The 27,500-nt window shown below is 45.3% G+C and overlaps 1 protein-coding gene across 2 annotated transcripts in view; it reads right to left on the reverse strand.

The window, feature by feature from the left end:
* Positions 1-26,794, reverse strand: part of FBXW10B (F-box and WD repeat domain containing 10B) — a 30,680-nt gene extending 3,886 nt beyond the window's left edge. For both annotated transcript variants that reach the window (XM_042255692.2, XM_060394836.1), the window contains exons 1-11: positions 26,117-26,794; positions 23,246-23,422; positions 21,233-21,427; positions 21,011-21,138; positions 20,093-20,215; positions 18,919-19,028; positions 16,915-17,115; positions 13,109-13,230; positions 10,198-10,346; positions 9,047-9,189; positions 1,510-1,668 (exon numbers count right to left, since the gene is read on the reverse strand). In XM_042255692.2, the coding sequence (XP_042111626.1) occupies positions 1,510-1,668; positions 9,047-9,189; positions 10,198-10,346; positions 13,109-13,230; positions 16,915-17,115; positions 18,919-19,028; positions 20,093-20,215; positions 21,011-21,138; positions 21,233-21,427; positions 23,246-23,422; positions 26,117-26,618 (2,009 nt within the window). In that variant the 5' untranslated portion in view covers positions 26,619-26,794. The remainder of the gene's footprint in view (positions 1-1,509; positions 1,669-9,046; positions 9,190-10,197; positions 10,347-13,108; positions 13,231-16,914; positions 17,116-18,918; positions 19,029-20,092; positions 20,216-21,010; positions 21,139-21,232; positions 21,428-23,245; positions 23,423-26,116) is intronic.
* Between the last annotated feature and the right edge of the window lie 706 nt (positions 26,795-27,500).

Raw genomic sequence — 27,500 nt, forward strand, 5'->3', positions numbered from 1 at the left:
ACGGAGAAAGGTAGCAGGCCGTGAAGCATAACTCATTAGCTCTGTAGCTGGTTTCTTTAAAAATGAGTTGTGAGCAAAGCCCACGTGTCCTGATCACTTCACTTCTCGAGTTAAAACATTTTTAAGTGAATTTCTGTTCCTGGAGTAAGTGCTAAGGACCTAGGTACCTGAGACAGAAAGCTTAGCTACTCTGCACACAGATGTCTGGAAGTTCGCTCCTTTTTTAAGTACAGCATCCAAATGCCACATGTCTATCGTCATGATGAGATAAGAAAGCTCTCTAATGGGGGAAGTCTTCAAGCGCTCGCTGACCTTCTACCCCAATCTTCACTCCATCACTCCAGGATCTCTGTGCACACTCTATGTCCAGACAGGACATTTTGTATTTGAAAAGCAGGAGGGTTTCCATCTTCCCTAATGCCCCCTGAACCCAGGACCCCCAATATTACCTCCCACCCACTGTTCCTGGGGTTCACAACATTCACAGGGTGCTGCTCCCCAACCCTGGTTCCTAGGTTGCCTATAACTGTAAACAAGAGAAGGAAATGCTGTGTGCAGGCTCCTTTCTGCTCCAAAAGGCTGTAATTTTAAGGCTATCAACAGTTAGCATAAACTCTCCATTAAAGTGACTGGTTATGGTAGGATACGCTGGAATGGAATTAAGGAACCACCCCAGTTAGAAATCTTTCAGACTCATTTTTACTCAAGCTGACGTCTCTCTTTGGATGTCACGAATGAGAAAAAAGGTCAGAGGTGACCTCTCTTTATGGCTTTCTGACTTCATGACTGAAAGAGTATTCATTTATTGAGCCTTATTACACAGAAGGAAGGCAAAGTAGTTCAGAGCGACTAGGTGATGTCTCAAGTGAGCCTGTGCTAGAATTTAAAAGTCTAGTTGGGTATTTTTACATAATATCACGTGAACCTAGTATATAACAACACAGGGCTATATTCAGTTAGTGCCACCATGGTTCTGTTTCGTAAACTCCTCTGCTCCCTGGAGAAGGGAAGAGCCACCTACTCCAGTATTCTTGCCTGGAAAATCCCATGGACAGAGGAGCCTGGTGGGCTACAGTTCATGGCGTCACAAAGAAAAGACTTGACTAAGTGATTGAGCACACACACCTCTGCTCAGTTCTGCCCCGCTGGACATGGGGCCACCTGCCAATGCCACCCCAACCCTCCTGCAAGTCTCCTTGCATCAGAAACGAGACACAGGGAGCTGAGGAGCGCTCAGGCTGGACACGGGATCAGGGGGCAGGTGGAGGCTGCCTGTTGGCAGAACCAGGTCCCTGCAGCAGAGTTGTATCATGCCCATCATGTGATCAGATCTGACCCTGGAAACAAATGAGCCCCTGAGCCTATCATCCACCGCAACCCAAAATGCAGGTGAGCACAACCTGTGCTCTCCTGCTGCCAGCAAATCCGGGGCCAGTGTCCCAGAGGAGGGTAAAAGAAACCATCTAAACAGACTCGCTCAGGACCCTGACCTCCACAGCGGCCACCCACCTGTTGCCCTGAATAAAGAAGGACAGCACAGGATCACCTCTGCCATTGGCTTTCATCACCTTCAGACAGTTCCCGTTTAGGAAATTGTAAATGCGGATCTTGCCATCGGCACAAGCACTGATGACCCGGAGGAAGAGAAGGGCCACATGGAGAACCTCCCTGGAAGGGAACAGAGCAACGGGCAGTACCCACCTTCCGGCAAACCACTCGGATGTGTCTGCAGTTAGGGACTTTGGTGTGTGGTTGGAAGGGGGTGGGGGGCTCATGACTGTCCTTGAAGCAATGTTTGCCTCATTTTGTGATTCTGGATGTAAACCATTAACCCTCAAGATGCAGCTGTACTCTCTCCCCTCACTCTGCAGTTACTGTTCCTACAACTTGGTCACAGTGCCACAAGGCAGAAAAACAAAAGGGCTTATGTCAAGATTTTGTGTGTGTGTGTCAGACATATAGATGACTGTGCTTCTCTCTTACAATTTGATTTCTAGCTATCAGACTTCTACAAATGTCATGCTCAGAATCATTTGACGTTTTGAATCTTTTTAAAAGTAGCATTATTATACAAATAAAGAAAAAAAAACAGACGGGAAAATGGTTATCTTTATAAGAAGCAAAAATCTGGTATTTGAGCAGGTTCTCTTGGTCCTCAAATTAGTGGCTTTTATTCTTTCAGTGAAACATCCCATAGGTAAACTGTACCCAGCAGCTGAGATTTTTGAGCTCTCTTTTGTGATTACCAGCAGGAGAAAGGGCGGGGGGGGTGGGAATCGGGAAAAGATTTAGATAAATGCCTCTAACAAAATCCCCCTGGCAACAGTTGGGTCCTAGCTGGGCTCCAGATAAGTGGAGTATTCAGATCTGACAAGTGCCATTACCCCACTGCTATTAATGCTACTGAAAAATGGAACTTGATGTCACCAATTTGTTAGACCTTGTGTGCAAAGTAGGTCCATTGATCTCTGCCACCTCCACCCATCCAAGTCCATCCATGGCCACATTCATATGTTACTTTCTCCATAAAGCCATCTCTCACCTCCACTGCTCCTCTCACCCCACTTATATACATAGACTTCCAGTATACTGCCAGGTCCTCGGGCACAGCGCTTGTCTTATCCACCTTTGCACACCCAGCACCCAGCACACGGCCCAATCCCGCAGCAGGTCCTCAAGAAATATTTATTATAAAAGTGAACATTGGCTCATGTTTCAGTGTATGATCATTGCTGAGGTATGTTAAAACAATGACATCCAACATAGGGAGTTGGGATGGGCAAATATACACTGTTCTACTTAAAATGGATAACCAGCAGGGACCTACCGTGTAGCACAGGGAGCTTTGCTCAATGTTATGTGGCAGCCTGGGTGGGAGGGGAGTTTGGGGGGAGAACACATGTATATGCGTTCTCTGTTTATGGCTGAGTTGCTCTATTGTGCACCTGAAACCATCTCAACATTGCTAATCAGCTGTGTTTTTGTTGTTGTTTAGTTGCTAAGTCATGTCTGACTCTCATGCTTCAATATGAAATAAAAGTTAAAAAACAAATAAAAGAATGACATCCACCACATATCATCTGGACTTGGTCAGATTCCAAGGTGACCAAGGTACCAGAGTCATGCTGAGACTTTTCAAGGCTCCAACAACTAGCAAAACAAAAATAACAAAGACTTTGAAACACAGAAGACATTCAAAGAACAGCAAAGAAGTCAATGTGGCTTGATGTATCACGTGATGAACACATGGACAGATGGACAGATGGATAGATACATAATAAATGTAAGGTATAAAATACATGTAAGAAAGTTCAACAAAGTTCTCATTTTTTTCCAAGATGAAACTGCAATAAATTTATTGGTGCCCTAAGCGCACCTCAGTCCACCTATGGCGAATCCAGCACTGGGAGAGATGCCTCGTGATTGAAGGCTTTTCCTCCTTGTGTGTCTCTTTGGATCTTGCTATACAGTCAACAAAAACAAGACCAGGAGCTGACTGTGGCTCAGATCATGAACTCCTTATTGCCAAATTCAGGCTGAAATTGAAGAAAGTAGGGAAAACGACTAGACCATTCAGGTATGACCTAAATCAAATCCCTTATGATTATACAGTGGAAGTGAGAAATAGATTTAAGGGACTAGATCTGATAGATAGAGTGCCTGATGAACTATGGAATGAGGTTCATGACATTGTATAGGAGACAGGGATCAAGACCATCCCCATGGAAAAGAAATGCAAAAAAGCAAAATGGCTTTCTGAGGAGGCCTTACAAATAGCTGTGGAAAGAAGAGAAGTGAAAAGAAGAGAAATGGAAAGCAAAGGAGAAAAGGAAAGATATAAGCATCTGAAAGCAGAGTTCCAAAGAATAGCAAGAAGAGATAAGAAAACCTTCCTCAGTGATCAATGCAAAGAAATAGAGGAAAACAATAGAATGGGAAAGACTAGAGATCTCTTCAAGAAAATTAGAGACACCAAGGGAACATTTCATGCAAAGATGGGCTCGATAAAAGACAGAAATGGTATGGACCTAACAGAAGCAGAAGATATTAAGAAGAGGTGGCAAAAATACACAGAACTATACGAAAAAGATCTTCACGATCAAGATAATCACGATGGTGTGATCATTCACCTAGAGCCAGACATCCTTGAATGTGAAGTTAAGTGGGCCTTAGAAAGCATCACTATGAACAAAGCTAGTGGAGGTGATGAAATTCCAGTTGAGCTATTTCAAATCCTGAAAGATGATGCTGTGAAAGTGCTGCACTCAATATCCAGCAAATTTGGAAAACTCAGCAGTGGCCACAGGACTGGAAAAGGTCAGTTTTCATTCCAATCCCAAAGAAAGGCAATGCCAAAGAATGCTCAAACTATTGCACAATTGCACTCATCTCACACGCTAGCAAAGTAATGCTCAAAATTCTCCAAGCCAGTCTTCAGCAATACGTGAACTGTGAATTTCCAGATGTTCAAGCTGGTTTTAGAAAAGGCAGAGGAACCAGAGATCAAATTGCCAACATCCGCTGGATCATCGAAAAAGCAAGAGAGTTCCAGAAAAACATCTATTTGTGCTTTATTGACTATGCCAAAGCCTTTGACTGTGTGGATCACAATAGACTGTGGAAAGTTCTGAAAGAGATGGGAATACCAGACCTCCTGAGCTACCTCTTGAGAAATCTATATGCAGGGCAGGAAGCAACAGTTAGAATTGGACATGGAACAACAGACTGGTTCCAAATAGGAAAAGGAGTACATCAAGGCTGTATATTGTCACCCTGCTTATTTAACTTCTATGCAGAGTATATCATGAGAAACGCTGGGCTGGAAGAAGCACAAGCTAGAATCAAGATTGCCAGAAGAAATATCAATAACGTCAGATATGCAGATGACACCACCCTTATGGCAGAAAGTGAAGAGGAACTAAAAAACCTCTTGATGAAAGTGAAAGTGAAAAGTGAAAAAGTTGGCTTAAAGCTCAACATTCAGAAAATGAAGATCATGGCATCTGGTCCCATCACTTCATGGGAAATAGATGGGGAAACAGTGGAAACAGTGTCAGAGTTTATATTTTGGGGCTCCAAAATCACTGCAGATGATGACTGCAGCCATGAAATTAAAAGATGCTTATTCCTTGGAAGGAAAGTTATGACCAACCTAGATAGCATATTGAAAAGCAGAGACATTACTTTGCCAACAAAGGTCCATCTAGTCAAGGCTATGGTTTTCCAGTGGTCATATATGGATGTGAGAGTTGGACTGTGAAGAAAGCTGAGTGCCAAAGAACTGATGCTTTTGAACTGTGGTGCTGGAGAAGACTCTTGAGAGGCCCTTGGACTGCAAGGAGATCCAACCAGTCCATTCTGAAGGAGATCAGCCCTGGGATTTCTTTGGAGGGAATGATGCTGAAGCTGAAACTCCAGTACTTTGGGGATTGGGGGCAGGAGGAGAAGGGGACGACAGAGGATGAGATGGCTGGATGGCATCACTCACGTGATGGACGTGAGTGTGAGTGAACTCTGGGAGTTGGTGATGGACAGGGAGGCCTGGCATGCTGCGATTCATAGGGTCGCAAAGAGTCAGACACTACTGAGCGACTGAACTGAACTGAACTGAGCTGAGCCTACACTTCTTATGGGTTCCTGTGACATTTGGTGGTTCAGCCTATATACCAGTATAGCCTGTGATTTAAAGCACAGACTTTGGGATCAGAAAATCTGGGATCAAAACCTGATCGTATCTCTTACTGACTGTATAAACTTGAGAAAATAACCTCTCAGTCTTCAGTTTTCTCTTCCATGAGAAGGGGAACTGCTTCAGAGGATTCCTGTCGGGATCAAATCAATCAAGGTATTTTTAAAACTAAGCCTATACTTCACACAACAGTGGTTTTCATGGTTCTGGCATAATCCAGTCTCCTTTCATATTTTATCTCTGCTCTAGAAATGTCACTTGTCTCTTTCTTTGTCCCTCCTTGATCAAAAAAAAAAAAAAAAAAAAACCACTGCAGAAGCTGATGTCAGTGAAAATGGTGACGTTCAAAGGAACTCCAAAATTCCATCCTTCCATAAAAGCAACGAAAAAACTGGCAAAAACTGTCAGAATCAACTATTTGGAACTCTAGAAAACAACCAAAGGCTTGCAGCAACCCAAGGGAAACCACTAATAAAGTAATTCAAAAATACATAGTAAAAACATGATGACAGAATTAAAATGATACACTGTTAATATCTAAATATCCATTCAACACCCCAAAAGACCACAATAGAAGACTTGAGAAATGAAACAAACAAACAAACAAAGACTATAGAAAAACAAAGAGCCAAATGGTAGAGTTAAGTTCGTTTTACACTTAATGTAAATAGATTAAATTCTTCCATTAAAAGGCGGACATTGGGAGAAACGATTAAAAACATGATCCAACTAAATGCTGCCTACAGGAGGCTCACTGTAGATTCAAAGACACAAATAACGTTGAAAGTGAAAGAGTGGGTAAAAAACATACTCCTTGCCAAAGGAGCACCAGAGTGTCTATCCAAATACAACACAAAATAGATTTTTAGACAAAATTGTTAATAGAGACAAAAAAAGAACATTACATAATAATGATAAAAGAATGAATTTACCAAGGAGATATAACAATTACAAAATCTTTGCTTAGACTGCCCCCCAAAAATAAGAGATAAAATTCAAATTACTAAAATCAGAAATGAAACAGAGGACGTTACTACTGACTGATAGAAATATTGAGTAATCAGATAGTGGGAATGGCCACATAACATTTTGAACATACTAAAAAACATTCTATTGTACCTCATGAAACAGTGAATTTTGTGTCATGTGAATTATCTTAATTTTTAAGTTGTAAATATATATATTCAATTTACTTAATATATATTAAAATGTTATATATAATATATAAATATACATTTAATGTATTAAATATATAATGTATATAAATATACAATGTATACATTAAATGGAATGAAGGTGTTCAGTGTACTTGATAGTCATATTTCTTGCAGTAAATTAATAATTTGGCTTCTTTGTACAAATCAATAGCATGAATTTGCTTTCTTAACACTTCATTATGTCCAGCTAAACTACCTACCAAGGAGATCAAACTGCCCAGCAAGATCAAACCAGTCAATCCTAAAAGAAATCAATCCTGAATATTCATTGGAAGGACTGACGCTGAAACAGAAGCTCCAGTCCTTTGGCCACCTGATGCAAAGAACTGAGTCACTGGAAAAGACCCTAGAGCTGGGGAAGGTTGAAGGCAGGAGGAGAAGGGGATGGCAGAGGATGAGATGATTGGATGGCATCACCAACTCAATGGACATGAGTTTGAGCAAACTCTGGGAAATGGTGAAGGACAAGGAATCCTGACTTGCTGCAGTCTATGGGATCGCAAAGAGTGAGACACAACCTAACAACTGAACAACAATCAAGCACTAATATACACACAGTGCTGCTACAGATAAGTGGGAGAAAGGGCCCTACAAATGAGAACACTGCCCATGTCCTCCAAATGTACTACACCTGTCTATGGATTTGCTGTAAGTGTGCAAGGTATCAAAAGCCAATGTGGATGGTGTGTTGGGCTGTCATTCAGTGGAAATGGGAATGGTTTAAGAAGGTCTCATAGCTGAAGTACTAATAGAATGGGTTTGATGAAATGATGAACACACTGCTGAGTTTGCTGGAAACAATTATCTTCCAACAACTAAATTAAATCCTACTGAATCATGCTCGGAAGGTTTTAAAAACATAGCGTTACCATTTTAATGTGACATCACAAAGTTTGAGTCCCTCCTTGAGGTCAAGTTTGGACAAGCCAGATGATAAATGCTGAGAGGTTTATCAATAATCACCCAAGGGTTGACTAAATCACTGAACACTGGCCCTTCCTGATACTACCCACCTGTCAACAATGCAGTTATACACCCCAGATAGAGAACATACACATATAGGCCCATATCCCCCTCTACTGCCCACAAAGCCAGTCTGCCTGCTCAAGAAGTTCCTGTGGATAACCAAAAAGGGCCTATTGTATAGCACAAGGAACTCTGCTCAATGTTATATGGTAGCCTGGATGGGAAAGGAGTTAGTTTGGGGGAGAATGGGTACATTCTCAGCAAAGGCTGAGTCCCTTTGCTGCACACCTGAAACTATCACAACATTGTTAACCAGCTATACTCCAATATAAAACCTTTTTAAAAATTAAAAATTAATCTTAAAAAAGAGGTTCCTGTGAGGGTACAGTGAAATCTAGGACCATATTTCATTAAATAACTATCCCTGACAGATCCTCCTGGAAGACCCATTTACTCTCTCAGTGAATTAGGATAGCACTTAGCTTCCTGGCGTCTCTTATAATGCACTCAGGGGAAGAAACAATATTCATGCAGTACAAGAGTGGCATAGAGCAGTCTGTAAAACCCACGCTTATGGCAGAACCATTAACTGACCACAATGCCCTTTCCAAATAAACTTAGATAACCTCAGAGTACTTCTTAATTGGATCCAAGCAGGCACCATCACTAAACTGGGATTGGAAATGCAAAATGAAATCCATTTGCTGTCCTGGAATAGAATTGAGCCCACAGGCTTTAAGGGAGCACCTTCTTTAAGCCCTTAGTTATTTTTAAACCTTTGGCACCTGGGTCATTTTAAGCTTTCACAACCACAATATTCCAAGAACTTAAGTTTACTGAAACTGGCATCATTAAGGGACAGCTCCGCCAATATTCTTAAGTTTGGTAGGTAACAGATAAAATTCATCACATGTGCCATAAATGTAAATTTTCAGTAACTTCTCAAAATCTGCACACAGTATTGTTGTTTCTTAAGAGAAGCAAAGGAGGGCAGGAGAGGGGGTGACTATATTGGGCAACAGGTGGAAGAAGAGGAAAGTGGAAATGCGTGAGGAGCAGAGGCGAGAGGGTCAGCAGAGAGCAGCAGGGACTGATCTAAAGATTGAAGTCTAGGTTCTGATGGGAAAATTGGGTTCAGGAGCAGGGATCTGGCCAGGGTGTCCTGAGCACCTACTTTGGATGCTTGAAGGCCATGAGGCACCGCTCGTACTTTCCCACCATGCTCCAGGCCATGACCAGGCCATCAGTGCTTCCCGAAAGGAGATGCCACTGGTCGAAGTATAGACATTTCACGGCCCCCTCGTGGCCGTTGAGCGTCTGCAAGAAAAGATGCCTCTGTTCTCAGCCCATCTTCAGCCCGAATCATGACTCCTCAAGGAGCAGAGCTGGAGGCTTCTTGAGATGGATCCCAAAGCCACGCTCCACCAATCTGGGGCTACCACACTGGGAGTCTGCCTGAGCCCACTCCATGTCTGCTCTAAGAAGGTTGATGAGGTTCAGGCAACCTGCTCTCCAGAGCTCCCTCCCCAGTTAAGAAGGAAGGAGATCAGAAGAGGCCTTGTACCCAGTGGGTCTGTGTACTCCGCCTTCCTGGAGTACCTGAGAGGGACACAATCTTCCTTCCTCCGCTGCCAGAAGGGCAAGGCTCATGCGTCAGTTCCCTGCCAGGACCAGAGGCAGCTTGATATCCAGTAACTGCTGCTTAGACCACGGTAACATCACTGGTGAGAAAAGCCCACCAGCCAGGCAGCCACTTCTTGCTGTGATCCTGTGTTCTCAGCACAAAAGATATCTCAGCACCACTCACCAGGGACAGGGGCTGCCTATCTGGCAAGAACACTTCTTGTGTTTGAACATTCGATCACTTTCTAGACAGCCAACATTCTCTTCTCAGAAGAGAGGCAAGAGGAGATCACTATGGTTTGTTCATTCCCAGACCCCGTGCCAGAATCAGGGTCAAATGTTCCAGAAGAAGAAAAGGTACTTTACCTGTGCTGCCGTGAAAAGACCCCGCTGAATCCACGTATCTTTCAGAGTCAGAACGTAGCCTCTACCACCTCCACCCATGACAACATGGCTCACGTGGGCCTTGACCTTCAACCAGCTCAGAATGGCCCCTTCTTAGGGGGTCTTCCCCTTCCCTTTCTCAGGACCATCCTCTTTTGGTGACTGCCTCTCAACCACCCTAGGGTGGTCTGGGGAGCTACCTGTCTGTCAATGTCTGTCAGTCAGTGTCCTCCAGCCTCTCACCCGCAGCACTCCGCTCCCCAGTCCCCATCCCTAGCCCCTCCCCCTAGTCCCCTCCCCCCAGTCCCCACCCCTCACCTTTACCAGCTGGGCCGTGGCCATGTGCCACACTTTGACCAAGCCTTTCTCACAGCTGCTCACGATGTAGGTGTCATTGATCCTGGTGTCCAGGATGGGGTCTTTGTGTTTGAAGGTCTTTAGGCACTTCCCTGTCTCTATATCCCACTCTGAAAGGGAAGGGGAGAGAGAAAAGAGGGTGCATGGAGAGGGTGCCAAAGGGGCTCCATACCCCATCACAGAGGCTGAGACCAGCCGAGCCCATCATGTCAGATTCCAGAAGGCTTCACCTGGTCCAGCACCCCCACTGGCTCACCCACAGTCCATGTACGTGCAACCCAGGGCTTCCCTCTCATAGCCCTTGGGAGATCCAGCAATGCGTAGACCTTGGCTCTGACTCTGGAACTTAGCCTCCTGGTCTAAGAGGTGGACAGCTCATCTCCAGCAAGCCTCCTCCTCAAGCCTGAAAGATGCTAGAGTAGATTTCAGGAAAGTCATGGCAGGTGTTCAGGGCATGATTCCTCCCAGATGCTGTCTCCTGACCCTCACCTCCTACCCACCCCCAAAGAAGAGAAAGCTGTCTATCTCCATTTACATTTTAAGGTATTTCTGAATCTGACTTTTGGATTTTACTTCTAAGAGATTGTCACAGCTGAGTGCGGATCTACTGCTGCTTCTACACAGATGGTGCTGGAGCCCCCACCTCTCATATCGTAAATGTTGGGTGGATATGAGAGTCCATGGGTGGTGGGAGAACTGAGCTTGAAGGAAGAGACTGAAAGTGGGCATCACAAATTCAGTGATGAGAACATTAAAGCCCCTCATAGAACCTACTTCTTCAGGCAATGCAATAAGTACCACAGGACCAAATACTAACCACAGTGCACACCCACCCCACACTAGCCATGACCCAGGCACCAATCAAAGTGCTTGCCATGCATTAACTCATCTTCACAGGACAAAGCTGTTGTTACTCCTTCCTGTTCAGATGGGGAAACTGAGACCCAGAGAGGTTCAGTAACCTGCTCAAGATCACAGGGGTGGTGAACAGATTGAACTGGGATTTGAACCCAGAGAGTCTGGGTCCAGAGACCATGTTTCTAACCATTAACCCAAACTATGTGAGTAAGCTTTTCTACACTGATTTTTTGCCCTCCCCTGGGCATCTGCGGGAACTCTGCACTCAATGCATTAGCTTCCCATTGCTGCTGTAACAGATTACTATCAGCTTAGAACCTGAAAATGACAAAAGGATTATCTTACAGAATCACTGCACAACCTCACAAAGCTAAAGTCAAGGTGTCAGCAGGGCTGTGCTCCTTTAGGGAGTCTCGGGGGGGGGGGGGCGGGGGGAGGAATCCATGTCCTTGCCTTTTCCACCTTCTAGGGTCCCCCACACACACCTTGGCTCAAAACCCCCTTTCTCCATCTTCAAGGCCAGCAACGTTCCATCTCTCTGACCATTCATCCACAGTCAAGTCTCCTTTTGGTCACACATAAGAAAATGTCTGTTTTTATGGATCCAGGTGATGATCCATGGGCCCACACCAATAACCCTGGGTCATCTCCCCATTTTAAGGTCCCTGACTTCAGTACATCTTCAAAGTCCTTCTTGCCATGCAAGGAGACACAGTCACTGGTTTCCGGGATTAGGATAGGACCATCTTTGGCTGGCTGTTCTTCTGCCTGCCACACTCAACGTGTCCAAAATATAAGCTATCATCTTCTCCTCCATCCCTCCCCTACCCTGCTCTTCCTCCAAGGTCGCATTTCCATCAGTGGTACTTCTGTGTACCCAATGGCCTGAGTTATAAAGTCTGGCCTCACCCTTCTCCCTTCTTTCTTGCTTTGCATCTCCTGTTGGTGCTGAAGTCCTGCCAGTTCTCATTCTGGAAATCTCACCACCACCACCACCACCCCCTGCCCCCCGCCCTCTGTATGTACCATCTCCTAGAAACTCAGATCTATCCAATAACTTCACACTTGCCTATTCTCAAATATTCTGAAGACATACTGTCCCCACAGAGTTGCCATCTCTCCAAATCTTTCTTCCACAATATCACTAGAGCAGTCTTTCTCAAATACACATTTCATCATATCACTTCTCAGCTTAGAATGCATTTACAGCCTCCTACATCTTACAGAATAAAGTTCAATTTTCAACACAGAAGGCCTTTTATAATCTGTCCCCAAACAAACATACCTGCCTGATCGCCAACACCACACACAACAGCTCAGCCAACTGAGCAGACGGAAAGTCCCTCAATTCTTCATTTTCTTTCATACTCTGGGATTTGCCTGAACTGTTCCTTCTGCTTGAAATGCCCTGCACACTCCCTCTGCATGTAGAACTACTCATCCTCAGGACCACACTCAAACAGTACCCTGCCTGCAGTACTTTCCCTTTTACTCTTATTTCTATGGTGACTTAGCCCTCCACAAACTCACTGGAGTACACGTTTTAGAACCAGACAGCCCTGGGTTCATATCCCCACCCAACCACTTAGCAATTTTGACTCAGGGCTAATTGTTTTTCTCTCTGAGTCGCGGATCCCTTATCTGCATCCATGCCATAGAACGCTTATGAGACTGAAATAAGATAATGTAAAGCACCCATCGCAGTCCCAAAGTTAGTACTCAATAAAAGGCAACTGTCTCATTCTCATATTTACTCTGCCCTCCATGATGTATTTATGTATCTGTCTCCATTAGGAGACCACGAGGCTCTTGCGGAAATAGAAAGCCACGTCGAAAGGGCCATGGCATATGCTGCTTTTTTCAACCAATAGTCATCGAGTGAATGGATCAGTGGATCCATAGACAGATGGATGAAGGAATAAGCGACTGCCTGTAGAAATGAGCAAAACAAGTCTTCTGGCAACCCATGGGCTTAGGGAAACATCTTAGAGAGTCTGAGGCATTTCTTTCTCACCTTTTACCTGGCAATCTTTTGCTCCAGAGGCGAGCTTGTTCTTATACACATCCATGCAGGTGATGGTCCCCTGGTGGCCGTTGAAGATGCGTATACAAGCCCCACTTTTCAGATCCCAGTATCTGCAGGAATCAGACCACAAAAAAGAGATGTTTTTGAGGCTTTCTGAGGGCCCAAGGGTTCAACAGTATAGAGTTCCTTCAGGTTGATAGGTAGTTGGAAGGCATCAGAGTTTCATGATTAAGCTCAAAGTCCAAGGCTTGGATTTGAATCCCACTTGCAGCATCTCTTAGGTGTAACTTTAAGAAAGCTACTGAACTTTGGTGAAAACTTCATTTACTCCTTGATGCAATGGAAATGATAATAAAAATAATTATCTCACAGGTTTATGAAGAATTAAATACAGTAATGCAGAAGTTGTCAACTAGAGGTGACATCTGCTCCCAGGGGACATGTGACAATGTTTGGAGACATGTTTGGTTGTCACAACTTAGGCTTCCCTGGTGGCTCAAATGGTAAAGAATCTGCCTGCAATGTGGGAGACCCAGGTTTGATCCCTGGGTCAGGAAGATCCCCTGGAGAAGAGAATGGCTTAATTCCACGGACAGAGGATCCTGGCGGGCTACAGTCCATGGGATTGCAAAGAGTCAGACACAGTTGAGTGACTAACAATTTCACTTTTCATCAGTTGGAAGGGTCCCTAGAACAATCACCAGGCTAAGAATCCACGACACTGATTCAGTGGTAGAGCTGATCTTCAAACAAGAACAATAGAACAATTGACACATGCCACTTGGATTCAGACTATTTTATGTGCATTTCTAAAGCATATCTAGGGCTTTCCAGGTGAGTCTGTGGTAAAGAATCCACCTGCCATGCAGGAGACCTGGGTTCCATCTCTGGGTTGAGAAGATCCCCTGGAGGAGGAAATGGCAACCCACTCCAGTATTCTTGCCTGAAGAATCCCATGGACAGAGGAACCTGGTGGGCTACAGTCCATGGGGTTACAAAGAGTCAGACACAACCTAGCAACTAAAGACACACACACAAAGCATATCTAAGAGATACATGGGAAACATGTATGAGTCATACTGTTTTTTAATATACAAACCTGCCTGAGGTCTCTCAACCATCATTCATACTGACTTTGTGACAGGACAAAGTATAATGTCAAGAGACTGGGCTCTGGAGCCAGGCTGCCTGAGATCTACTCCCATATCCATCACTCACTGGCTGTGTGATCTCAAATAAGTTACTGAATCACCTGCTATCTCAGTTCCCTCATTTATAAATTGGGGATATTAATGGTACTTATCTCATAGAGTTATCAGAAGACTTGGCACAGAATAAACAATAAGTAAATGGTTTTTTTGATTTGGGGGGTGGGGGCGTTGTCAGACCTTTCCTTCTAATATTCCTAAAGGTCCCATGGCCTTTATCTGTTCATCAGAGCCTGCTATGTATACATAGTTGAGTTTAACAAGGTCCCAGTGGTCTGAAAAAAAAGCATGTTTTGAATTTCTACTTCCTAGCAGCATGGTTAGCCACATACCCAGGTTGTTTTCATAATTTATGCAGAAAAGATAGTCGATAAACGCTTTTAGAAAAATAGGAATGGGGACTTCTCTAGTGGTCCAGTGGCTAAGACTCCATGCTCCCAATACAGGGGGATTGGGTTCAATCCCTAGTCAGGGAACTAGATTCCACATGCTAAAACTAAAGATCCTACATGTAGCAAAGAAGATTCTGCATGCTGCAACTAAGACCCATTGTAGCCAACTAAATAAACAAATATTTTTTAAAACTTGTAAATGGATGTTTATAGCCATTTACTCATAACAAACAAAATGTAGAAGCAACCAAGATGTCCTTCAGTAGATGAAGAAATAAATAAACTGTGGTCCATCTGGACAGTGGACTATTATGAAATGTAAGTAAAAAATGAGCTATCCAGACATGAAAAGACATGGAGGAGCCTTAAATGCATATGACTAAGTGAAAGAAGATCTGAAAAAGCTACACACTATATGATTTCAACTATATGACATTCTGGAAAAGGCAAGACTACAGAGCCAGTAAAAAGATTAATGATTGTCAGGGATTGGGAGAAGAATGAATAGGTAGAGGACAGAGGATTTTTAGGGCAATGAAAATACTTTGTATGATACTATAATGATGGCTATGTGTCATTATATATTTGTCCAAATGCATACAATGTACACCACCAAGTGTGAACCCTAGATAAACTGTAGACTTCAGGTAATTGCATGCATGTTCAGTCGCTCAGTTGTGTCCAACTCTTTGTGACCCCACAGACTGTAGCCCACCAGGCTCCTCTGACCAAGGGATTCTCCGGGCAAGAATACTGGAGTGGGTTGCCATTTCCTCCTCCAGGTGATCTTTCCAAGCCGGGGATCAAACTCGCATCTCCTGTATCTCCTGCACGGCAGGAGGATTCTTTACCCACTGAGCCATCAGGAAAGCAGAGATTATGATGTGTCAAAGCAGGGTCATCAGTTGTAACACATGTACCACTCTGATGGGGAATCTTGAGGACAAGAGAATATATTCATGTGTGGGTGCAGAGGGTATATTGGAAAACTTTGTGTCTTCCTGTCAATTTTGCTGTGAATCTGAAACTGCTCTATCAAAACTGTCTTTTTTTAAAAGGTAGTTTTGAGGCAAGAATAGAAAAGCAAGCCAACAACACTGTGTTGTATTTTTGAAAGTTGCTGAGAGTAATCTTGAAAGTTCGCATCACAAGAAAAAAGAACTGTCACTCTATGCAGTGATGGATATAACAAAATTCACTGGGGTAATCATTTTGCAATAGATGCATATATCAAGTCATTATATTATACACCTAATATATTGTATGTCAATTATACCTCAATAAAAAAATTTTTTTCAAATTTGTAGGTCAATTATACCTCAACAAAAAAATTTTTAAACTCATACACATGGGTACCAGGAAACACATACAGGAATGTCTATGGCAGTGAAAGAATAAAGAGCTAACAACAATGCAAATATCCACCAGCAGAAGAGTAAATAAATGAGTTATGATGATGTATTCATCCAATAAAATACTATATCTCGGTGAAAATAAGTTAATTACTGCCATCTATATCATAAAGATGAATCTCAAAATTAGTGCAAGAATCAAGTACACATGAAGTTTTAAAATACAACTACATTTATGTTGAGTTCAAGAAAGGACAAAGGTAGTGAATATATCTGGAGATATATAAATAGGTAGCAAAACTATAAAGAAATTTAAGTATAAAATTTATACTGATCAGGAGGAAGAAGAAAGAAAAAATAAGAGAAAGGCACATAATGAGATTTGGGGAATGGTAATGCCCTACTTCTTGACCTGAGTAACAAGCACATGAGTGTTTTATATTATTTAAAAATATTTGTATATATACACTTTTATCACTATTTGGCTTCCATACCAGGTTTCACACCCACAAAAAAACTACTTTCCCCTGAAGGAATCTGTGAAAAGAAATATAAATTATGCTTTCATATAAGAATACTAAAGAAAATACTTTCCGATTCGTAGCCTTCTGCTAGAAAATAGATCTAATAATTGCTATAAATCTATCTCACTCAAAGTTAAACAATATACAAATTTTTGGTTTTTGTCTTGCCAAAAAAAGTGTGGGTTATTCTAGAAGTCAGCATCATTTAGGATAACTTTTGCATAAATACAAAAAAACCATAAAAGCACACGTGCTTTTTCCACAAGCTATGTTTAAGCCTGGGCAAGTTGAGGACCACAACTTTCTTGGACCACTTACCTGATACTCAGGTCATAACTCCCACTCAGGAGAAAGTTTTCTTCTTCACACAAGAAGAGGGCCCGGACACTCCCAGCATGGCCTCGAAACCTGATGGGTATCTCCTTTACACGTATGATGTCCAGAAGCTGGATCTTTCGATTGGATGACACAGCTAACAAATCTCCCCCAGAATAGTGGATGATTCTGTTTCGGTCCCACCTGAGTTGCCGGGAAAAAGATGCACCATGAGAGAAGAGAACCATGGAACAACTTAGTACAGTGCCTTTCGCCTATAGCAATGCCATCATGGAAAATCCATCCAGCAAGGGATGTAGCAGAAGGCAAGGCCTAGCGTTAATAAGCCCTAATGGATCCCTGCCTCACACTGTAACAAAAATGCATTTCAACTAGATTTAAAACCTAAACACAAAAGGCACAACTATTTTAACAATTTCTGCTAATGTATAATAAATGCCCAGGACAGAGAACAGAGTATGCAGCATTTTCTGCTTTATTTGACCATGGGAACCTTTTTTCACAGAAAACCTCAGAGGAACACAGCTGAGAAGCCCTATATCCACTGCATATCCCACTGCTGTCACTGTTTCCCTTAACCAATATCCAGTGAGCATACTACATTAGGGGCAAAGTCTTGTGCCAATAGGTGCTCATGGGAAATACAAAAATGAGTAAGATATGGATGGACCCTGCCCTCAATCAGTATGAAATCCAACAAAATAGAGCGAGTTGAATTAATTTTCCAATCATAAGATTATTAGCAAATAGATTAAATATGAGCAGGATGACCAAAAATTTTATTGTCCAAACTGAGATTTTTTTTTATCATGAAAGGGGACACTATTACTAATTACTCGAGGACCACAAAGTAAAGCAGGGTTGTTTGGATAAACAGGGATGGATAGTCACTCTAAATACAAGGAGCAATTCCTGACATTTTTGCCCTCATTCCATTTGTCGTATCTAGAGTTCAACTTGTCATTCTCTCTGCTAAAGAGCACGTATCACCATACTACTCATAAACACTCAGCTCTGCCTTTTCCCATCTGTTCTGTCCTCCCCCTATTTGACTGGTCAAGATGCAATTTGTTAGTAAGGTTTACAGCCAAAAATAGAATAAAAGATGTCCTTCACAAAACTCTTTGAGTAAAGAGTGAAGTCCTAGATCTAAAATATGACAGGAAGTTGACATTATGAAAGGATCTTTTTCTGGCATATTCAAATGATGTCACACTACATAGTTACCATAAATACCATTTTCATATTTAACATGAAAAGACACAGTACTTTGCTAGAGTGGGTTACCAAAATATGTATAGCATAGCCCCATTTCTATTTAAAATATGTATTTATACATGCCAAGAAAAAATTCTATGATAGACATCAATGTTAATGGTAGTTATCTCTATATGACGAGATTATAGAAGAGATTTCTTTTTCTCTATACATTTTCTGGCATTTAGTGTATATTTTTTCCAATGAGGATATATTACTTCTAAAATAAGAATTAAACAGTAAAGATAGTTTTAAAAGATTTCATGCATGTGAATTGTGCAAAAGGTTGCTGGTCAGTGTACCCAAAATTTGAAGGGCAGAGTGTCCTCCACCAGCTAGTTTGTTGTTGTTTAGTTGCTAAGTCATGTCCAGCTCTTTTGCAACCCCATGGACTGTAGCCTGCCAGGCTCCTCTGTCCATGGGATTTCCGGGCATGGATGCTGGAGTGGGTTGCCAGTTCCTCCCCCAGGGGGTCTTTTTCCACCCAGGGATCGAAACCATGTCCCCTGCATTGACAGGCAGATTCTTTTACCACTTAGCCCCCAGGGAAGCCCACCCTCTACTGAGAATGGTGCAAAAATCAAGCACCAAGTCTCCAGATGGGCTTGGGGCTGGAGTTTCAGGTGAAGAAGGATTGCTTTTCCAGTGAGCAAGGGTCATGGGAATCCTCAGATGCTTGCGTGGATAGTCCAGGGGCCCTGGGCCCTAGATTCTGAGCCTAGTACCTACGTGTCAGAGAGGATGCGGATGTTGTAAGAGCCACAGAAGACATTCCTCTCCTCCATCTGCACCTGCTGAGTCTCCTGGTTCTGGTACGCAGTCCACAGGTTGTAGTCATTCTAACAAGGGAACACCCGCAGTCAAAGGACAGCAGCGACCTGACCCAGGGTCCCAGACATGCACCTTGGGATTCCCCCCTGGCAAGGGTGCAGGGGTCCACGGCCTCCTCCTCTTCAGGCCATGGCAACCGCTATGTGGTGTTGGGGAGGGGGCCGACCAGTGAGAAAAGGAACCCCTGAGTGCGAAAATACTGAATTGAGGGTCCTGATTCCTCTTCCACCTCTGATTCTGTGAACGTCCAGTGCTGCTGATAACACAACTTTTTCAAACTGAGCTCAGGACCAAGATGCATGGAAAATAAAGTCACTGGTGCCCCTTGACTGACTATTTCATGGAACCCGGGGATTTATGTTTATGTTGCGTACATGTAACTGTACAGAGCATACTTGTGGGAACTCGAGGCACAAGTGAAATCACTGCTGCACGCTCTGGGCCTTGTGTGTCGAGGTCTTCATGCATCAGCAACCCTCATCTCCTCACAGCTGAGTCACACAGCATGCTACCTGCCCCACCAAGTATTCTCATCATTTCACAGATGAGACAGCTGAGCCTCAGAGAGGGTAGCCTCAGAGAGGCCCTGCCCCCATGTCCTTCCCCATCCCCAGCCACAGACTTCTGCGGCCATGAAATGCAGGGACAGACCAGTGGTGGGGACACCCAGTGACCCTGACATTGCTGCTGGCTCTCAGCTGCCCACTAGATGCTTGGTGTCATGGACATAGGACCTGATGTGGGAGCTGCAGTCAGGAAGAACTCCAAGAAGACACCCAAATGAGCCCTCACTTAACAGATGAGGAAGATAAGGCTTAAGGAGAAGAAATCACTTGCTTACGGACACACAGCACAGGACTCTGGCCTCCTTCTTAGGGTATGTCACCTCCCATACCCCACATCCATATGCTCTATTCCATATCCTCCATACCCCACATCCTTAATATGCTCTATCTTGTACCCTCTGATGTCTGACATCCTTATGTGAGATCCGAGCCTGGACTTCGGCCTTCCGCGGCCAGTAAGAAAGGACGCCCTACAGTCACTTACCCCATATGCCATCAGAACCCACCTTTGTTCTCAGTTTCCACTTCTGATTTTTCACACGTAGGCGCTTCCCATCATCCGTCATTTTCGGAATTGGGATAATAACCTTGCTGGCGTAACTAGGGTCTATTCCCCTGGTGTAGGACCCCTGGGGGAAATAACAGAAAACAGTTATTCTTTGTCCTTACACTCCAAGAGAAAACTAAAAACTAGTGCTTGACAGAGTCTGAAAGATGGACAAGCACTGGCCCAGGAAGGCATGGGCCTGGAGAGTTGGGCCAGTGGTATGGGCAGACTGGCTCGAGGAGGGTAATGACATCAAATGTCCAAGGAGGACCAGCAAGAACGGTGGGTGGCATGGCTGATTCATGTTAATGAATAGGAAAAACCACTACAATATTATAAAGTAATTAGCCTCCAATTAAAATAAATTAATTTAAAAAAACGGTGGGTGGTCCCCAGCCTCCAGCATATGGCCTGCCTCAGGGCCTCCTCATCTGTCTCCTGCCCCCTCCCTCTGCTGGGAAAAAACCAGACTACCAGGAACCCCTGATTTAGAGTCAGGCTTCAGGCAAGAGACAGAACTGTAAATGCCAGAGGTGGTTACTAGCCAGGGAATAATGCATCATAACCTAAAAATACACTTTGTGGCCCTGTAAACGTCTGTGTACATGAGTCTCTCTTATGGCACAAGCTCTGGTAAGGCTCCCTGGGGAAAGCTCACAGCTCCGTGGGGCGTGGGGAAGGCTCTGCCTCTCTCTGCCTGCGGGGCTTCTAGACGGGGTCCTCCCCACTAGAGAGTCAATGGTGATCGGGAATCTGGACATGAAAGCAGTGAAGAAGCAGCCCACGTGGAGCTGGAGGCCAGTCGGGGGCCACCACAGACAGGAAGGCTGGGCAGAAAGGAGGCTGGTCTGACCTGTCCCTCCCAGACAGGCCATACCTGCAGGAAGGTGATCTGGTGCTGGATGAAGGAGTGCATGGACAGGTCGGTCTTGACCTGCTGCACTAGCGCCGCCCAGTGCTGGCTCACAAAGCTACACCTGTTCAAGGTGCTCCTATCCAGCAAGCCTGGAAAAACAAGAGGTGGGCCTGGGAACCTCCCACCTGGGCCACGATGAGGGAGAGGGGGTGCTTGAGAAACCCCCCAACAGGCCCCACATACTTAGGATATACTTGGAGAGGTGGATGGGCAGCTGGCGGATGAAGTCGCAGTACCTGCTGACCCCAGAGGACAGTTTTCTGACGGTATCCAGCTCCAGCAGCACATCAGGGGCCGGGGCCAAGCCTGATTTGGCTTTTTCAGAAAATAGCCTGTTCATCTCGGAAATACACTGGAGCGAACTCTTCCACTGCATTTCTAGAGGGAATCCGGGGAAGGGGGCACAGCTGGGGCATCTTTGGGATGGGTCCAAGCCCACCCAGGGACGTGTGCTTTCTCCGAGCACTTTTGGGCTTCCCTGGTGGCTCAGCCAGTAAAGAATCTGCCTGCAATGCAGGAGAACCATGTTAAGTCCCTTGGCCAGGAAGATCCCCTGGAGAAGAAAATGTCAACCCACTCCGGTATCCTTGCCTGGGAAATCCAATGGACAGAGGGGTCTGGTGGGCTACAGCTCATCCGTATGTGTGCTTAGTCGCTCAATAGGGTCCGACTGTATGCGGGGTTGCAAAAAAGTCAGACACGACTTGGCAACTAAACTACCACCACCACCAGGCCCAAAACAAGTCCTTGCCAAAAGCTCCCCCACCAAAACAGAGCTCATCAGAGTCTACCCTGAGGCCACTGACCTTTGGTGATTTCTTCTGCCAAAGTGAAAATACCATTTCCCCTAACCAAGCTGAAAACCAAGCAGTTTTCAGCGTTCCCAGCTCAAGGTAACATCTGCAGCATGAAAACTGCCCTGCTGGTGAAAAGGCATGGTGTCCAAAGTTCCCTTTAAAGGGTCTCAACAAGAAAAAGCCTCAGACAATTTCAAAAGAGAGGGGTGGGCAAAATAAGATGGACAAGATGGTGAAAATTACTGAGCCTGGAAGACAGTTAACATGGGTGACAATTATACTGTTCTACCTCCTTGGAACAGACCCTGATGCCAGGAAAGATGGAAGGCAGGAGGAGAAGGGGGCAACAAAGAATGAGGTGGTTGTATGGCATCATTGACTCGATGGACAGGAGTTTAAGCAAGCTCCAGGAGACAGGGGAAGAGAGAGGAAGGAACCTGGCGTGATACAGTCCATGAGGACACAAAGAATCAGACACGACTTAGTAACTGAACAACAAAAACAAACCTATTTTTGAAACTTCATATTTTCCATATAAAAAGTGTTTTAGAACCTATGCTTTGTGTTTCCTATATTTATTCCATGTATGTGTCTTGATTCAAAAACCAACTGAGGACAGCCTTAAGGTCAGAGCCCAATTCCCCACTGCTCTTATTTCCACCTCAAGACTGAATCCAGGGACAGCCCTGGTGGCCCAGTGGTAAAGACTGCACTCCCACTCCAGGAGCCTGAGTTCAATCCCTGGTCAGGGAACTAGGTCCCTCATGCCACAACTAAAGATCCCACATGCCACAACTAAGACCTCACAGAGCCAAACAAATAAATAAAAAGGCTGAATCCAGTGCTGCAAAAATAGCTCCTGGTGGGCTGGATCCTGGAGGTGCCCCTCCCCCTCCCTGCACCAGAAGTCAGAGGACTAGACCAAGGGGTACAGCCTGGTGCAGAGGAAGACTTAGGATCACACCGACTGATTATTATCCTTGTTTCTCACCCCAGCAGTGAGTGTGTGCATGCTCAGTCGCTCACTTGCGCCCGATTCTGTGACCCCGTGGATTAGCCCACTAGGCTCCTCTGTCCATGGGATTCTCCTGGCAAGAAGACTGGAGTGGGCTGCCATTTTCCTCCTTCAGGGGATCTTCCTGACTCAGGGATCAAACCTGTGTCACCTGTGTCTCCTGCATTGCAGCCTGATTCTTTACCCACTGAGCCATTGGAGAAGCCCACTTACCAGACATGGGATTAAATGAGGGAATAAACACCAGAGTGCCCAGCCCACTTTGTAGACAACAAATGAGTGTGAGTTGCCCACATCTGTCCTCCTCAGATGCCATCACCTGCCAGCCCCTCCAGGTCTTTGGGGACCCCTCCCCTTGGGCTTTCCTGCCACCAGCGGACTTACCAGCAGTGGCTGCTCCCCGCCGCACAAGGTCATGCAAGCTTGCTTTTCCTGCAGCTTTGGACAACGGGAAGGTTGTGTGCCTGGTTCTGGCTGCCCAGCAGACTTGTGAGGTGTCGCACGAGTGTACGCGGCCTTTCTCAGGGATTAAAAACATGTTGGTAAAGTCTGGGTCAGTCCCTAAAGAACAAAAGACCAAGACGAGCGGCCCTTGAAGCAGGTGCATGGAGAGGAAGTGCTGAAGAAAAGTGGCTTTAGGTCTACCGGTTTCTCTAAAATCTACACAAAACAGACCAGGCCAGTCATGTCTGTTTTTATTTAGGGGCCTCTGAGTTTCTACACAAAAGTCACAGAAAGCCTCTGTTAGCCTTTGCCACCCTGCCTGCACTGTAAACCTCATCAGTTTTCTATATACATGAGGATAGAGACCGAGAGACAGGGAAGGAGGACAAGAGAGAGAAAAAGAGGCACGAGTTGAAAGAGGGATTGCTTTTTCGAAGCACTTTTAATTTTCTTCGGTGATATGAATAAATGCCCTTGAGTCAAATTAGAAAATTTCATTTTTAAGAGAGAAGCTCCCCTAGGAGAGGGAGACCTGTAAATACAAGGAGCTGATTCCTACGGTGGGGGAGGACCTCCGAGCAGGGTATGTATATGGACAGATCTGCTTCCCTGCCTGGAGGGCAGCCTTGCCCATGGGAGATGCTTAGGATGGGAGGCCTGGTTTTCACCCCCCAACCGGATGACCACAACCAAGTCACTCAGATTGGCTGAACTTCAACATCATTACCTACAAAAATAAAGGTGCTGGACTGGTCAATCTCTAACCTAACTGATGGGATTCTCTGACTTTCTCCACCACTTCTTCATTCCATATGATTATTCTTTTACTTCCTGGACACCAAAGAAAGCAAGTGCCTTTATCAGGTTCTAATAGCCCTCTGCGTGCATGCTTAGCCTCTTCAGCCCCGTCCGACTCTTTGTGACCCCAGGGATTATAGCCTGCATCTATTCATGGGATTCTCCAGGCAAGAATACTGGAATAGCTTGCTATTTCCTTCTCCAGAGGATCTTCCCAACCCAGGAATTTTTACCCACTGAGCCACCTGGGAAGCCCCTAATAGTCCCCTAGGGAGCTGTAAAGTTTCTTGAAATTCTATGAGTCTGCAAATAGGACCACACTGCAAATAGGACCATGGACAGCAGGAATCCCCCACTCTCAAGAGCACAACCTCTGAATCTCTCCATCTCTTGCCCCCTTCCAACCTTCTCCCATGCCACTAAACCTCTGCTTGCCTTTCTAGACACCCCCCTGCAACCCCAGTCCCTTGCCTCCTTTCTGGCTGCTTTTGCTGCCCTAGTCCAGCTGGCCAATACCTTCTCACCAACAGACTGGACCACTGGCTCCCAAAATGAGGCACACAGACCAATATCAGCATCTCCTAGCAACATGTTAGCAGTGCAGACTCATAACCCACATCATACCTGCTGGGTCAGGAGCTCTGGGGGAGGACCACAGCCACCTGGATGTTAACAAGCCTTCCAAGTGATTCTGATACAACAATAATGGAGAACTCCTATCCCAGCCTTATTCAGTCCTTTCATGCCTTCAGAAGACTCTTGAGAAGTTCCTTGGACAGCCAGGAGATCAAACCAGTAAATCCTAGAGGAAGTCAACCCTGAATATTCATTGGAAGAACTGATGCTCCTTGAAGGTGAAGCTCCAATGTTTTGGCCACCTGATGTGAAGATCAGACCCGCTAGAAAAGACCGTGATGCTGGGAAAGACTGAAGGCAAGGGGCTGGGAGTGGCAGAGGATGAGATGGTTAGATAGCATCATCGGCTCAAGGGATATGAATCTGAGCCAACTCTGGGAGATAGTGGAGGACAGAGGAGCCTGGCATGCTACAGTCCATGGGGTCGCAAAGAGTCAGACACAACTTAGAGACTAAACAACAACATCTGACCCAGCTTTGGATAAACTCCACATCCAGGTTCGATTTCATGTCCAAGCAAGGAATACAGTGGAATGAATGGAGATAGGGCTTCCCTGGTGGCTCAGGCAGTAAAGAATCTGCTTGCAATGCAGGAGACCCAGGTCGATCCCTCAGTCAAGAAGATCCCCTGGATAAGGGAATGGCAACCCACTTCAGTGTTCTTGCCTGGAGCATCCCATGGACAGAGGAGCCTGGTGGGCTACAGTCCATAGGATCGCAAAGAGTAGGACACGACTGAGTGACTAACGCTTTGAATGGAGAAAAGTCCTAGGTTTGGACCTCTTGGCCTGGTTTCCGTGCAGTGCAAACTGAAGGGCAAAACAAGTCAGCAGTAACCTTAACCCTCTCCCAAACCCACTTCAATCCTGAATGCACTGAGGCGGGAACCAGCCTGGCACTAATGAGCAGAGACAGAGAGACCAGCCACTTCTGGGCTTCAGGGATGAAGAAGTCCCTGAGCCACGCTTGACAGCTGAAAGTTCCTTCTGCATGTGTCATTTCTCATTTTCCAGAAGGAAGTCACATTTCAGCAGCTTCTCCTTCAGTCAACAGGACCAGGCACCAGGATGGTGGCTCAGTCGGTAAAGAATCTGCCTACAATGCAGGTGAGACCTGAGTTCTATCCTGGGAAATTCCCGTGGGGAAAGAAATGGCAACCCACTTCAGAATCCTTGCCTGGAGAGTCCCATGGACAGAGGATCCTGGCAGGCTACAGTCCATGAGGTCGCCAAGAGTCGGACACGACTGAGCAACTAGCCCACCACCATCTGCCATCTGGCAGTGCCCTGTCAACCTGAGCTCGTCCACACCTCCCATCCCTTCATAGGCTCCTGGTCTCCAGGGACCCCCGGTCTCTCTACCTGTGGCCTTGCTTACCTGAGGCGTCACCCCACTCTCTCAGAAACAGGACTCTGATGACATCAGTGGCGGTGAGCAGCAATCCGGGGTCACACATCTGCAGCAGCAGGAGCGTGTAGTTAGCCTTCGTCCGCTGGCTGCTGTTCTGGAGCCAACGCAGAGCCTCCCGCATCTTCTGCTCCACCGTCTCGTCCAGCGTTTGATTCCAGGACTGGATCATCTTGCCCTCCTTCCTGCTCAGGTCGACCCGGGTCCTGTGGTAGACCAGGTCCTTGCCCTGTGTGGTCTGCAGGAGGGTTAGGAAGTAGTGTAACAAGTACGGGCTGTCCAGTTGCTGCAGGACACTCACCAGGAACCTCCTCTGGAACCCAGCACCCACCCTCCAGAACCACTCTCGCGTGGAGAAGATCTTCCAGGCCAGGATGCATGTCTCACACTTCTGGCACACAGGGAGAGAATCATTCCCCTTCTCACAGCGAAAGTACGGGGCATTCTTGAGCCTGGACTCCAGGTTTGCCATGGCCCCGAGAAGACTGGCTCATTTTATCCTTGCCTGCGGCCAAATCCCAGACGGACAGTAGACGCTGATGAGTATCCCAGCTGAGCCTTTTCCGACATGAACATCTCTCGAAGAAAAGGTACACTGCTCCAATGGGGTGGAGAGCTTGTCTCTCCCAGAAACTGCCGGTTAAGTCTGGCTTTCAGTACTGACCTCCTAGGAAACATGCCTTTACCGTAAATCTCCTAAGCCTGGTGCTGCTCAGAGGGAGGCAGTTGCTGTATATTCTGAAAGAGCTGGTCATCTCATTTCTAGAACAGCAGGAAGAGAGGTGGTCAAATCTAGATAGTGGAGGGACCCCTTTTAAAGAGAAAATTATATGGTGGAGCCTGGTGTTGAGGCTTCCATTGTTGTTGTGAATGAATTTTAAATATTTATGAATATGAAATTAGATAGAGGCTTCTGTGGATGGCTGTTTAGTTAGAATGATCTTGCATGTTTATAGCTATCTTCTTAACATTGAAGTGAAAACACAAATGCTTAATGTATGTTTGCCTGGTAGGCTACAGTTGGACATGACCAAGTGACTAAAACTTTTGCTTCAGTTTCACTTCACTTTTTAAGTTACTTAAGTGTTTCAGAATGCTAACCAAGGGACTTCCCTGGCTGTCTAGTGGTTAAGATGCTGCCCATCCAACACAGAGGGTGTGGGTTCAATCCCTGGTCCGTGAACTACAATCCCACATGCTAAGGAACAACTAAGCCCATGTGCCACAACTACAGAGTCTGTGCACTGCGATGACAGATCCCTGATAACACAAGGAAGATCCTAAGGCCTGTGACCAAGACCCAACCACAGCCAAGTAAATACAAATAATAAAGTGAATAAATAACAACAAAGAC

The sequence above is a fragment of the Ovis aries genome, chromosome 11 (genome assembly GCF_016772045.2).
Source record: "Ovis aries strain OAR_USU_Benz2616 breed Rambouillet chromosome 11, ARS-UI_Ramb_v3.0, whole genome shotgun sequence".
NCBI lineage: Eukaryota > Metazoa > Chordata > Mammalia > Artiodactyla > Bovidae > Ovis > Ovis aries.